This window comes from Heterocephalus glaber, unplaced genomic scaffold, assembly GCF_053883595.1.
Source record: "Heterocephalus glaber isolate CG9 unplaced genomic scaffold, H.glaber_assembly_v1.0 deba00001141, whole genome shotgun sequence".
Taxonomy (NCBI): domain Eukaryota; kingdom Metazoa; phylum Chordata; class Mammalia; order Rodentia; family Bathyergidae; genus Heterocephalus; species Heterocephalus glaber.
This window is the reverse complement of record NW_028258201.1, coordinates 2,529,434-2,543,179: the sequence shown is the minus strand read 5'-3', so window position 1 is coordinate 2,543,179 and position 13,746 is coordinate 2,529,434. Positions and strand designations below refer to the sequence as shown.

General features: G+C 64.3%; 1 protein-coding gene across 9 annotated transcripts in view; it reads left to right on the top strand.

The window, feature by feature from the left end:
* Positions 1-3,511: 3,511 nt before the first annotated feature.
* Positions 3,512-13,746, top strand: part of Grm4 (glutamate metabotropic receptor 4) — a 68,514-nt gene continuing 58,279 nt past the window's right edge. For 8 of the 9 annotated variants that reach the window (XM_087210486.1, XM_087210483.1, XM_087210485.1 and 5 more), the window contains exons 1-2: positions 4,893-5,195; positions 11,197-12,075. In XM_087210486.1, the coding sequence (XP_087066612.1) occupies positions 11,557-12,075 (519 nt within the window). In that variant the 5' untranslated portion in view covers positions 4,893-5,195; positions 11,197-11,556. Of the gene's footprint in view, positions 4,079-4,892; positions 5,196-11,196; positions 12,076-13,746 lie in introns of those variants that run through there. The other variant, XM_021259989.2, reaches the window with a different exon arrangement.

Below are 13,746 nucleotides of genomic sequence, written 5' to 3'. Positions count from 1 at the left end.
TCCATGTGGGCTGACGGAGCCTCCGGGGCTGCCTCGTACCTGATGAGCTAGCTGGCTGCCACTCCTGCCTCTCGCCCCTCCGTCCCTGCCTGTCCTGGAGCCCAGCAGGGACACTTCCCAGCATCCCCAGGGGTGAGGGCGGGGGCGGGGCTGGAGACTGGGATGCACAGTGGGACGGATGGGAGCACCTTAGCATTCTTAGCCTCTGCCCAGCCCTGGAGCCTCCTCTGGTGTCTGCAGGATGACTTTTGACTCCTGGGGCCTCTGTGTTCTCTCCAGGGTGGGTTGGCTCTTCACCCTGGAAATGTCCTGCTGGGACAGTTATGTTTACAGAAACTCCCCATCTGACGCCCGCTAATGGCCTGGGTGAGGGGAAATCAAGATTGAAAGCCATCAGACTGGTCAACGCCACCCGGGGACCATTTGTCAGGGCTCCTGGGCTTGCCGGTCTCTCAAAGGCCCTCACACCTTCAAGCTCACTTTGATTTATTTCAACAAACCCTAAATGCAGGATTTTCAAAGACAAGTGCCCTTTTTCGATCAGGCTTCTTTTGAAACAGAGAAGTTGAAGAAGCAGGTTTGTGGGCGTGAATTGCTGCTGCAGTGGGTGAGACATGGCAGGCACCTGTCTCCCTCCCTGCAGAGGGAGAATAAGAGCTTTAGGAAGGCATCGGCCGCAGCAGGAGGGAGTTGGGTCAGACTTCAGGAAGAACTTCCGGGTCACAGAGGCATGAAGCGTAACCTGCCTCTTCCTCAGCCCTTTCTGCTCCAGTTTGGAGATGGTGCCTCTTTTCCCCGGGGAAGCCAATGCACATGAGGACTGGTGGGTTAGAATTCCCACCCTGAGCAGGGTTTGGTGGTGCAGGGCTATCATCCCAGCTCTCTAGGAGGCTGGAGCAGGAAGATCTCAAGTTTGAGCCTGACCTAGGTAATTTGGTGACTTAGTGAGACCCTGTCTCAAAAGAGAAAAATAAAAAATAAAAAGGGCTGAGAATGTAGCTCAATGTGAAGGCCCTGGGTTCAATCCCCAGTATTAAAACAAAAAACCAAAAAACCCCACCCTGCTTACCCCACCAGTACCCGGTCAGCTTCCCATAAAGGTTTCAAAATGGAACTCACCGGGCCTCAAATCCCAGAATCCTTCAAGCTTGGCCCAGCTCACAGATGGGGAGACCAGTGCTCAGAGGGCCTGGGGGCCCCAGGTCACATGGCCCTTAGCATGGAAGAGGGGCCTCCTGGCTCTCAGACCTGTGCCCGCCCGTTGGAGCCCGAGTTCAGTGGACTTGGCTCCCGGAAGGGTGAAGTTTGCAATGCAGGCCGGGCCCTTGCTGTGTGACCCCTTGAGGTGACCTCAGTGGGTGTCGCCCGGCCCCTCAGGTGGGGATGCCCTTGGCAGCTCCTCAAGGGGGTTTGTGTCAGTCTGCGCTTGAGGACAAGTCATGTCAGCTGCCAGCGAGAGCAGGAGGGAGGGCAGCGGTCCCAGTGGAGCCCTCAGGTGGGCCCGGATGGCAGCCCGGAAGAGCCAGGCCTCGGTCTGGGGACCCGCACCCCGGTCGAACCCACAGACTTGGCCATCTGCCAGTCAACAACTTTCTTTTTTTAACCTCTGAAAAATAGGGTGTGCCGGACTCTGCGACACAGCTGGTGGGGGCGGGACGGGACGAGTCCAGCCAGAGCCGGGCGACACTGGCCTGGGCCTCGGAGTGGCTGACTCAGCTTCTGTGCTCAGTGACCGAGGCCTGGTTTTCAGCCCTGCGTCCATCACCCGTGCACCTAGGGTGTCACTGTTATGCTCTGTGCTGAAAAAAACCCAGCGCGGCCCCAGTGAAGGGCACTAAACAGGCACCAGCCAGGTGCTGCACATGCATTTCCTGTCCTTTTTATGGCCGCTTATAAGTAGGGCCCTGGCACCAGCCCATTTGGTGCCACCCTCCAAGTGCCAGAGACAGGAACTGCGTCTCCCCGTGTCCCTCCACCGTGTGGACTCTCGAAGGGATGGCTCAATGGGCAGGAAGCCGAGGACCTTGGACAGGCAATCTAGGCATCCTGGCGTGAGTGCAGCAGGCTGCTCCCAGGGACGGACCCCTCCAAGAGCGACCCGAGTTCCTGCACCCTCAGAGCGGCTGCATGGCTTCCCCTCCTGTCTCACAGAGCACTCCCTGCCAAGGGCCAGATGGCCAAGGGGTACACGCACCCTCCGGGACAGGATCTCTCAGCCCCGTGTCTGTCCCAGAGCTGTGAGTGGGGAGGTCTCAGTTGGGTCGGTTGTGTGCACACACGAAAGGCACAAGTGAATCAATGAACCGATTGGATAAATGAAACATGTAGTTGGGCCATTACATGAGACAGCAAAGAGTACAGGCGTTGCCAACAGTTATTCATTCACCAAACACTCCCAGAGCTCTGATGGTCCAGGCGCCATGCCAGGCATGGGATGAAAGATGGTGAGCAAGATGTGGCTCTGGCCTGCAGTGTCTAGCTCACTGGAGGAGGGGACCTGCAGGTCCTGTGGGCAGGGCTGGGGCACTGGATAAGGCCATGGGCGGTCCGCCCCAGGTCTGGCTGCAAACACAAGGTGGCACTCTGCAGGCCAGCCAACGGCCTGGCACAGGGGAGGGAGGCCCTGCCAGCTCTTCCCCCAGCTCCCTGGCGCTGTGATGTGCAGCCTCCCTGGGACAAGGACAGTCACACGTCGTCGCGGGTCTAATTGAAACCACTTCTGCAGTCTGGCAGAGATGCTCTTGCAATCCTAAGAGGGCTGCGTGGCTGGCTGCGGCGCCTGCTCCGGCCTCCTCTCAGGCCAAGCTCCGCTGGGATTTCCCCAAGGCCCCCTGAAAGGAGCGAGGCACAGCTCCTGGGGGACTCCCGTCCCTCTTTGGGGTCCCTGCGGCCCGTGGCCAGGCCACCTGTTGTTACACTTTGCAAACCAATGCTGCAGGGAGCCTGCTGGGGACCTGCGGTGGGGCACTCTGTAGAAAGGATCCCTTCTCCCACAGGCTGTGAGACCCAGGGCAGGCGGAATCACCTTACTGGGCCTCAGTTTCTCCCCTTTTCCTACGCTTGAGCCAGGAGCGGTGGGGCGCACACGGGAACACACCACATGGGGGCACACGCCACGTGCGCGGAGGTGGGAGAAGCGGCCCTGCGGTGGGGGCTCCGGTGTCGCCCGGGGTGGGAGCAGCGCGCCCTTGGCGTCCCTGTGCGCTGTTGTACTTTTAGGGGTGTGTGTCCCCGGGGAGCAGTGTTCCCTGAGCCTCGACCTCTAGGCTGAGGAGGGGTCCCCGCCATATCGGGTCGATGTGCTGGCACGCGCCCGGGGAGGTAGGGCACGGGGGCTTCCGGGAGAGGGCGACATTGGGGTGCCGCGGGCCGGGCGGGGGAGCAGCCGGCGGGGCGGGGCGGCTGCAGAGCGAGAGTCCCGGGCTTCCGGAGGTGGAGGCGCAGGTGGGTGGGGTGGGGGCGCCAGGTGCTCTCGCTTTAAAAGGCCGGGCGGAAGCCGCGCAAACTTGCGGCCCCCCTCGGTCGGCGCTGGCCCCTGCCCGCTCGCTCCCGCGCCCCGCCCTCCCGCAGCCTCCCCTCGCAGCCGCCTCGCTCCGGCTCTGCTCCCTCTCCCGCTCGCTCTCCTGCGCGCTCTCTCGCGGGCTCGCTCGCATTCTCTCCCTGCCGCTGCCGCCGGGCGCCCGCACTCGGCCGGCTGCGCCCGCTGGCGGCTCCCGCCCCTCTCCCTGCCCCATCGGGAGCCCGTGGCCGGACCCGGCTCCCGGCCGCCCTGCGCGCGCTCTCCGGTTCGGACGCGGGCTCCGCGGAGGCAGCGGGAGCCGGGCTCGCCGCCTCCCCGCTCCTTTTCGCTGGAGCAGCCGCCGATCGCCGCACTGAGCGACCGCCAGCTCATCCCCGCCGCGCCTGGGACTCCGGGCGGCTCCGCGCGCGGCTCGGTCCGCAGCGTCAGCGCCGCCTGCCGCGGCCCGGGCTTCGGGCACCGCGAGAACCGAGCCCCCGGCGGCCGCCTCCCCGCGCCCCCAGGGCGGCCGGGCACGCAGCCTACCCCTCGCCGCGGCTGGAGCCTCCCCGGCGCCCGGTGAGTTGTGGCCCTAGGGGCGCGGGGAGGGGGCCGTGCCCTCGGCCTCTGGGGCGGAGGCTGCGGTGAGGACATTGGGGCCGGGGAGGTGGCTTCTGGCGAGCTCCCGCGCTCTGGGTGCCAGGAGGAGGGCGGGGGAACCGGAGACCTCGGGGCTGGAGGGCGCGGGACCCGGGTGGGGGTCTCCCCTCCAGGCTGGGACCACCTCTCCGGATGCCCTGAGGGAGGGAAGGGGCACCGCTGTTTTTGTTTTTGGGGTTTTTTTTTGCAGGTCTGGGGAAAAGTAGTGTGTGTGGACAGGGGTGGGTCACGCTCCCGCGGTGGAGGGTCGTGCCAGCTCCCGGTGGGGGCCGCGGCATGAGGCGCCCCTCTGAGGAGAGCAGGGCCGGCAGGCGCGAGCGGTATTTGCACCCCTTCTCCGCGGTCTGCCGGCGGGAGGGCAGCGGCAGCCTCGCACCGAGGCTGCTTCCCCAGGCGCCGCTCCGGGTGCCGTGCCCGCCCCAGCGCCACCTTCGCCACGACTGGAGCGGGGCAGCCGCAGGCTTCGCTGGGGCGGCACTGCGGGGCTGGGTCTCCCCGCGCCCCAGGACCTCAGCGCCTCGGACTCTCGGAGGAGACCCCGAAGCGCCCCAGCCCCACACGCAGCCCGGCCGTGCGGCTCCGAGCGCGCCGTGTGCGCTGTGGGGAGGTCCCCGCGCGGGGTCGGTCTTCCCCGCGCTAGCGGGCGGCGGGTGTCCCCTCCCCGCGCGGGGGCGGGGCCAGGAGCCGGGCCGGGCGGAGAGGCGCCCCCGCAGCCGGCGGTCGCAGGCTGTTTGCGCCGAGATCGGACCGCGGCGGCAGTGGCGGGGCGGCGGGGAGTGCTGAGCCCGAACGTTCGAGCGCCCCCTGCCCCTAGGCCCAGAGCGACACCCCCGCCCTCGGAATGGCGCCCCCCTTGCCACACTTGCTGCTGGCGAGGGAGAAAGCTGGCTTGGGGGGTGGACTGAGCTGGGCTCGCGGGGATGGGCTGCCTGGTGCCACACGTCGGTCGGAGTGGGGGCCGTCCTGTCAGTGGCAGGAAGCTGAGGTGATGGGGTGGGTTTGCGTGTCCCCGTCACAGCCCCCCCGGACCATTCTGGTGAGTGGGAGACTCAGGGGCAGGCAGTGCCCACCAGCCTCACATCCAGCCCGCACCCTGGGGTGGAAGGGAGGGACCTTGGCGGCCACGGCCGCGCCTCAGGATGTGTCCCGGTGGCCCCACGTCCCCCGGCCTCAGGTTCTGGGGTCCACGGCCCGAGAGCTTTCATGAAGCGCTGGAGACTTGAGGGGACCTTCCTGGAGTGCAGAGAGCACCCCGCAGAGGGCCCTGGAGTCTCCGGGCAGGAGACCCCGGGAGGGCCCGTGGAGAGGGCCCGGTCACGTGCGCGGCTCAGAGCCCTTGGCCCCTCCCTGGTCCCCAGGGGACCACTTCCTGGAGGGCCCCACTGGCCCTTGGCCAGAGCCCGGCCTGTGGCGTGGGGAGCCTTTGGGGCTGTTGCTTCCGAGCCTGTGCTTGTCCGGGGCATGGGCCTGCCTGGCTGCTGTGAGGGGACCGCTGTCTTCCCTTCCCCTGATGTTTGACCTTTTAGACTTGAGCTCTCTCCACCGGCCGATGCCTTCACGCCTCTCCGGGACAAAACACCCCAAGAAGCTACCCCCGAAGTTAGCAGTGCTTGAGCCCAGGGAATGCCGGGGAGGAGTGGAGGGACCAGGCTGCCTGCCGGGGGCCAGGTCTTGAGTGGGAGGAGCTGCTCTCCTGCCTCAGTGGCGCCGCGTAGCGCTCCTCCGTCTCCTCCCTGCCCCTGCCCTCAGCTCTCCGCTGCCCTGCTGCCCCGTCTTGGGGGGAGCCGGCAGCGGCTCTGAGGGTCAGGGGGCCGGGCCTAGAGAAGGGGCTGAGTGGTTCCCAGCGCAGGCTGCAGGCTCCTGGCCACACCCTTCCTGCTGGCTGGGTGCCGCACAGCTGGTGGGAAGTGAGCAGGACCGGGGCCTCCGGAGCATTATAATTACAGTGGAGAGACCGGCCTCGCCTCTAGACAAGTGTGGAGCCAGCAGCCCCTAATTACTCCCGCCCCTAGGCATCTGTCCACCCCTGCTGTCCTCCTCTGCTCGGCCTGGAACCCAGCTTTCCAGTGGGCAGGCCTCAATGGCAGCCTGGGCAGCTGGGGCTGCCGGGTGCCGGCTGGAAGGTTATCTCACTTCCGCAGCGTGGCAGCCGCCACTGCCTGCAGAAGGCCTGGGGGGAGCTGGCATCGGCTCGGCCCTGCTCGCTGGGGCTGGTGGAGGCTGACCAGAGAGGAGACCAGGGGCTGGCCCCAGTGGGCAGCAGGGCTGGAGCAGGGGCCCAGCTCTGTCACTCGTGGTTGCCGGCTCCACCAGGGCACTGCCCTTGGGCTGCATGGCAGGGCCGCTCCTGCCCCTCTCTGGTCTCTGGCCTTGCTGTCTCCTCCCTGGCTGGTGGCTCCTCATTCCTGACCAGCTTCTTGTGAGGCCCAGAGTTCCAAGGGCAGGAAGGTCCTCCCTGTCCCTGCCTGGCTGCTCCGGGAGGGCCTGCAGAAGTAGAACTTACCCAGGGAAGAGGAGGCCAGTGTCCGTGTCACTTGTCGTTGGCCAGGGCTAGAGCCCCAGCCCTGCCTCCCTGCCTGCCTCAGGGTCTCCCTGTTTCTCTTGCCTCCTTGGAAAAAATGAGCACCACAAGGGTAGTAAAAATCACCCCTTAAATTAAAGCTGATGACTCCTGTTGAAATGTTTTATTATGAACCTCACTGTGGAGCCATCTCACAGTGGCAGTGAGACATAAATATAAGTGTACACATGTATATTAAATAAATCGGGGAATGTGGCATATAATGACATTTTTGGGACCCCGTTCAATTAAGGTAGATATTATCTGCAGTAACTGGGAAATGACAGCCCGGGAAGACACCCCTGGCCATCTGGAGCCCCGCAGGAGCAGGCCCTGGCCCTGGTCACCGGGATCGGCTCGCGGTGACAGGAGCTCATGAGAGCCCAGGACACCTCAGCCGGCTGCTCCCCGGCCCGGGCTGCCAGCACAGGGACCACAGTCCTCCACACTCAGCCCCCAACCGCCCCGGGGGTGACAGTGACAGAAACGGGGCCTTGCACCTCTAGTAAAACTGTGTCCTTGCTCGGGGATCTTCTCAGGTTTGCTGGTAGAAGTGAAGATGTGGGGCTCCGCCTGGATTCCCAGGCTGCTGGCTGGTGGTGGGTTCTCCATGTGGCTCCCTGTCCCTTCTCGGTGCCTGGCCCTGGGGGGGCCTGGGACAAGGTTTTTGCCCCCAGTGTGGTTGTGCTGGACGAGGAGTTGGGTGCCGATCCGGCTGGGGAGCCGGGCTGGAGTTGGGGCGCTGTGGTGAGGGAGGGGGACCAGAAGAGGGAGGAGAAGAGGCGGCGCTGGTGGCAAGGCCCACAATAGCGGCAGCTGCGGACAGACCCTTGCCCACTTCGGCGTTGCGCTGGAAAGCTGGGAGGGTGCTGGCAGTGGGGTGGGGGAGTCGGGCGAAGGGAGCCCGGGTGTGGCGGCTTGCAGGCATGGGGAGAGGCAGAGGTCAGCGCTTCATGTGTTGGGGCCGAGGGGACCTGCTGGTATTGCTGGCCTTGTTGCAGCTGACGGGGTCGGATGTGGCCTGAGAGAGTGGCCGCCCGCCTGGGCCTGGGCCTGGGCCTGGGCTTCTCTTGACGCGAGCCCCCGCCCGCTAGCACACTCAGAGCTTTCAGGGAGCCCGTATGGCTCTGTCCACACAGTGGCCTCTAGGTCCTGCTTGGACAAGACTGGGCTCTTTCTCTAGCTGCGCCTCCTGTTCAGTCCTCTCTACCTTCCTGGGCCTGTCAGTCATGCTGGCCTCTTTGGTCTTCCTTAATCCTGAACGCTACAAGCCCATGTCAACCTCAGGGCCTTTGCACCTGCTGTTCTTGCAGCCCAGGTTGTGTTTCTCCCAGGTATCCTCAGGGTATTCCCTGCTTTTACCCCTGGTCCATTGTCTTCTCCCCTGGGAGGCCTTCCCTGATGAGCCTCTTCTAGGACAGCCCTCTGGGTCTTTCCCAGCCCCTCTCTCCCTTGTTTTCTTTCATAACCCAGATCCCCGACCAGTGTCTCTGCTGTCCCTGCCCCTCACTGATGTCACCTACACAGGTGTCTGTGCCACCACCCCACAGGCCCCTGCTGTGTTTCTAGGGCCGTCGGAGTCAGGTGTCAGGTAACCTCGTGCTGCAGGGCAGGAGGTGTGAGGAACCTGGAGGAGCAGGAGGGTTCTGGGCGGGGAGGCAGGCGGGGGTGCCTGGAGGGAGGGCTTCCTCTCCTTAGTTCCCAGGCTGTTGGAGCTAAGTTGCTGTCTGTCTCCCTCTCTTGGCCCAGGAGTTTCTCGCCTGTCCACCCGGCCGGCCTGGCTGCATGGCACAAGGGGGGGCTGGGTCCTGAGTTGGGTCTGGGGGTCAGGAGGTGCATGGGTTTCTCAGGCTGGTGAGCAGGAGCAGCTCCGGTGACAGACTGGGGCCTGGCAGGTGCTGGGTGGTCACACGGCCGGGACTGGGGACGGTGGGGGCGGCTGTGGACCGTTCCTGGCCAGGCCCTCTCCCCTCCGTGAGAGATGGCCTGGCCCAAGCCACACCTCTGCCCAGGGAGGGGAGCGGGCTCTGCTCTCTCCATGTCTTTGCCTTTTGTTGTGGTGTTTGGGTTTTGTTCTGTTTCGCTGCTTTGGGAAGAACAGAAGGCAGTGCCAGCGGTGGGGAAGAACTGGAGGGTTAGGGCCTCGTGGTTGTCCTCTCCTTGGCCCGGCCTCAGAGCTGTGGTTTGTGGCTCTTCCTGGCTGGGCCCCGGCAGGAGACGCGCCCACCCCTTAGGACTTGGGGTGGTCACTGAGGCAGCTTCCTGGGGACCCCCGCCCGACTGCAGGGAGATGGGTAGCCTGCGTTCCCCTGGCAGCGGCTGTGTGCAGGCCTCCCCTCCCCTCTGCTCCTCATCCTGCTCCTCCCTGGCTTCATCCTTCAGAGGAGGAGAGGGCCAGGGAGAGCGTGAGGGAAGGGAAAGGGAAGAAGGGGGCCTGGGCCCGCCAGGGGACGTAGGCACCATCTTGGTGTTTTGCTAGTGGGGCGGGAACTGGATTCGGGGTGTCTGGGCCTGGGGAAGGGACTTCAAAGTAGGCCCTGGTCCTGCTGCCCACCACGCACAGCTCATGCTGTGCTCGGAGGCAGCAGTGGGGAAGGAGTCCTGGGCGGCGCTCGCCCCAGACATCCTCAGCCGCTGCTCTCCGTGGCTCCTTTCACTCAGGGTATTTTTACCTTTCCCTTGTTCCCGTTACACCATCAAAGGGAGGAGGAGGGAGGCTAAAAGAGGTGGCGCTTGCCCGGCTGTCTGGAGGTGCTGGGGAAAGGCAGGCCGGGGAGGTCCGGCCGGTGCGGGGCCTGCTGTGGCCAGGGGCTGGGACCCTCAGGGCTCTGGATTCTGATCCCTGGGTCTCTGCCTTTCTCTCTTCCGTGCGTGCATGCGCGTGTGGCCAGCTGTGTTCAGGCCAGAAGAGAAGCCAGTGTTGAGCCCCCGTGAAGGCTGTGGGAGCCCCCATGCCAAGGTCCCCCATCACGGGAGCCAGTGGGCCTCACCACCGTGTGCAGGGCCTGAGCGGGGGTGGGGCAGGGGCAGCCTGCACCTCCTTCCGGGCTCCCTGTCACTCAGAAGCACCGTCTGGGAACTGGAGGTAACACCTCACAGCTCCTGGTAGAGTGCTGGAGTGGTGTCTGGGTGCAGCAGGCTGGGGTTGTGGCTGTCACCTACCACGGGCACTGGTGCATCTGGTTGGGGCACTGCTCCCCGCCCACAGTGGGTGCCCTTTCTCTGCACCTGGCTTGCACATGATTTGCTGTGTGACTCTGGGAGAGTTGTGTGTTGTCTCTGGTGTCCTGGCTCACTGGCCGCATGGGGCCAAAGCGAATTAGAGCCATAGTCTTAGCCTCCCAGGAGCAAATACACAGGGGGCATTTTAATGAGGGAGGCAGAAAGGAAGTGAGGGTCTCCAAGGCCAGAGGAGAGCCCAGGAGCTGGGGCGGGACTGGGGTGCTGGCTCCTCTTTCCCTCCCTTTGGCCTGGGAGGGACAGTGGGCGGGGCAGGGTTGGCTCTGAGCCCACCTAGGTGCTTTGATGAGGCTCCTCTTTCAGCCACCTCGGGAAACTGAGGCACGACAGACAAGTGGCCTGCTGAGCTTCGTTGCACCAGCCTGAGGGGAAGAGGTCCTGTGTGGCCTCCAGGGAAGCCCTGACTCAGCCTGAGCCTTCTCCCTGTGGGCTCCTGAGAGCTGAGGGGGAGGCTGGTGCTTGGGAAGAAACCCCCGGGGGAAATTAGCCCAAATTAGTAGTGTGAATGAGGAGGAGCTGGTGTTCTCGCCTCTACCCTTGCGCATAAATATTTAATCACAACAACAATAATGAAGGTGATCATAAGAATGTGCAGTCGCTCAGGCCATAACTGGGCCACAATGTCAGAAGGAAGTGGGTGGGGGAGCAGCAGGGAACTGAGAGGCAGAGAAAGTCAGGAGCAGGACCGGGTGGGGAGGGTGGGATTGTGGTGCAGGGTCCTGGCCTGCCCTCCCAGTGGGCCCCCAGCCTCGGGCTGACTTGGATTTCTTCCCAGTGGGCCTGGGGTGCTTTCCCCCTGCAGGGAGCTGGGCACCAGTGGGTTCTCTGTTGCTCACAGTGATTCAGGTGCTGCATTCTCTTGGGCTTCAGTTTCCACTTCTGTGTAATGGGGCTGGGCCCGGTTGGGCTGGCTTCCGGCTCCACCACGTGTGGCACTGCAGGAAGCCCCTGTTGCTCTCCCCCTTGGCTGCTGTTCCCGGGACAGCGCTCTGTGCTCTCAGCCTCCAAGGGCAGCAGGCTCAGGCCCTGGGAAGTCTTCACGTGTGACAATTTCACCTCCAGCTCTCCCATTTCAACCAGAGCTGAGCCGCAGCTGGGAAGAAACCAAGTAGAGATTTATGGAGTCTTTGGCGATAACCTCAGCATCTCCCTCTCTCATGCTCCCAATGAGAGATCAGAATAGCTAATGTCTTCTCCGGCTCCTGTGTGACTTGCTCTCTCTCTCTCCCTCTCTCAGGTTGGTAGGAGGAGAGGATCGGAGCTGTTTTCTCCTTGATGCCAAGCTACATCCATCCAGGAGCACTCTGCCCTTTCTGTCGCTGTCTACTGGGACCAGGTCTGCAGGACTTGGACACGAGGGTCCCGGCACTGCTGCAGCCCCGGCTGGTCGCCGCCAGCTGTGGGGCTGGACTGTGTGGGCCGCTGAGCTCTGCCCGAGTGCCCTGGAGGAAGCGGGAGAGCCCCCTGCCATGGTGCACCCTGCCCGGCCTGCCCTGCTGCTGAAGCTGCCCTGCGCATGTGTGTCCAGGCGGTGGGGCCGGGGGCCTGCCAGGCCTAGGATCGCGCCCCCATTCATGGGGCTCTAGGGGCTTCCGAGATGCCTGGGAAGAGAGGCTGGGGCTGGTGGGGGTCCTGGCTGCCCCTCTGCCTGCTCCTCAGCCTCTACTGCCCCTGGGTGCCTTCCTCCCTGGGGAAGCCCAAGGGCCACCCGCACATGAACTCCATCCGAATGGACGGGGACCTCACCCTGGGGGGCCTGTTCCCTGTGCACGGCCGGGGCTCGGAGGGCAAGGCCTGCGGCGAGCTGAAGAAGGAGAAAGGCATCCACCGGCTGGAGGCCATGCTCTTCGCCCTGGACCGAATCAACAACGACCCGGACCTGCTGCCCAACATCACGCTGGGCGCCCGCATTCTGGACACCTGCTCGAGGGACACTCACGCCCTGGAGCAGTCCCTGACCTTTGTGCAGGCGCTCATCGAGAAGGACGGCACGGAGGTCCGCTGTGGCAGCGGTGGCCCGCCCATCATCACGAAGCCCGAGCGCGTGGTGGGTGTCATCGGGGCCTCCGGGAGCTCGGTCTCCATCATGGTGGCCAACATCCTCCGCCTCTTCAAGGTCAGTGCCGCGGCCCCGCCAGCGCCTGGCTCCCTTCTCCTCTGCTCCTGCTCCGAAGGGGGTTTCCCCAAGCAGCCTCCGCCCCTGGGCCAGGCCAGGCCGGGGCTCGCGCTGGCGCTGACCGTGGTGCTGAAGCAGCACCAGCCCCGGAGCCCGCGACGACTCGGCTGCTCCCGGGGAGCCGTGGGGCAGCAGGACACAGGGGGACGCAGGTGGAAAGACAGACCGAGGGTCCGCGGAAGGGCAGGCAGATAACAAGATAGGACGGGAACAGAACGATGGCGGTTGCTGGGAGAGAGGAGGACTTTTGTTTTGACATTGATTGCCGAGCCCTCCGTTGCGGGGGGGCGCCCCCCCCCCCCGCAATCGCAGGCAGAGAACGTGACCTCATTTTGGGGTGGGTGTGGGGCTGTGGAGCCGCAGAAAATGCAGATGAGGCCTGCAGGCCGGGCGCGGCGGCAGGCGGTCTTTCCGGGCCCTGCCTGGGGCCTGGGGCCTGGGGCCTGCTCGCTCCCAGCACACCGCTCCCGGCCTCTGGAGCCCTGCCCGGCCCCTCCCACCCCCTCCTTCCTCTGCTGATTTGCAATTCAATTGGAGCCAAGTGCTTGCTAAGCTGCTAAAACAACCGAAAGCTACTGGGTAGAGAAAAACATTACAAGCATTTTACCAATAATTAGGTGCCTGCTTCCCTCTCTGAGCTGCCTGGTTTGCTGTGTGTGTGTGTGTGTGTGTGTGTGTGTGTGTGTGACAGCGCGGGCACAGGGACGTGCTAGGTCCCTCCTTCACCCTCTGTTGCCCTCTTGGCCTTCACACTTGGCCCCTTCTCCCCTGAGGTCCTGGAGTTGGCCGAGGCCTGGGACAGGCGGTGTGGCGCTGGGCTCTCGGGGTGGCGCAGCCGAGGGCTAATCCCTCTCACCGGGTCCTTTCTGGAACCCGTTTACCCAACTCCCGTGATGCTCTGGTACTTGGGGGCGGCTCTGGGGCCGGTGGGGGTGCTGAGGGGAGAGGCAGTAGCTGGTGGGGGGAGGGCACGGACAGGAGGAGTTGCCCGGCCCAGGTCTGGGGGCAGGATTTAGGGCTGGGCTCACCCCCACCATGGATCCCCTGCCCAGCACACAGGTGAATGGCCTCTTCCTCAACTGTTGGATTTATCTCATGATCTGGATGAAAACACGATTTTAATTTTCGAACAAATGGATGCATTATGAATGTCGAATGTGTGCGTAGTTCTAGGATGAAGGAAAGTTTGCTGCTGCCTGAGGGCAGTCAGAACAGCCCAGGCTGTTCACAGTGATGGGGCAGCAGCAGCAGGAGGAGCCGGGTCTGGGCCACCCGAGTCACCCCTACCACCCAGGCCTTCGAGGGGAGCACAGGGCCGGGAGCGTCACCCCATCAGATGGGGCTCAGAGCCCAGCCTCCAGGAGGCTGTACTGCAAGTGGGGCTGTTGCCTGCCAATGCCCAGAGCCTTCCTGTTAGGCTCCAGAGCCCGCTCAGGGGGGCAGGGGCCTGGAGTTTGGTGGCCTCAGGCAGCACAGGTGTGACAAGAGGCCTCCTCTGCTTCAGAGCCGTCAGGGCACAGACTGAGCGCTGGATGCTGAGGGGAGGGCGGGTGTCTGTCCCCAGCCCCGGTCCCTGTGGCCCCAGCAGGAAGAGGTCAGCTTGCCCTGCGC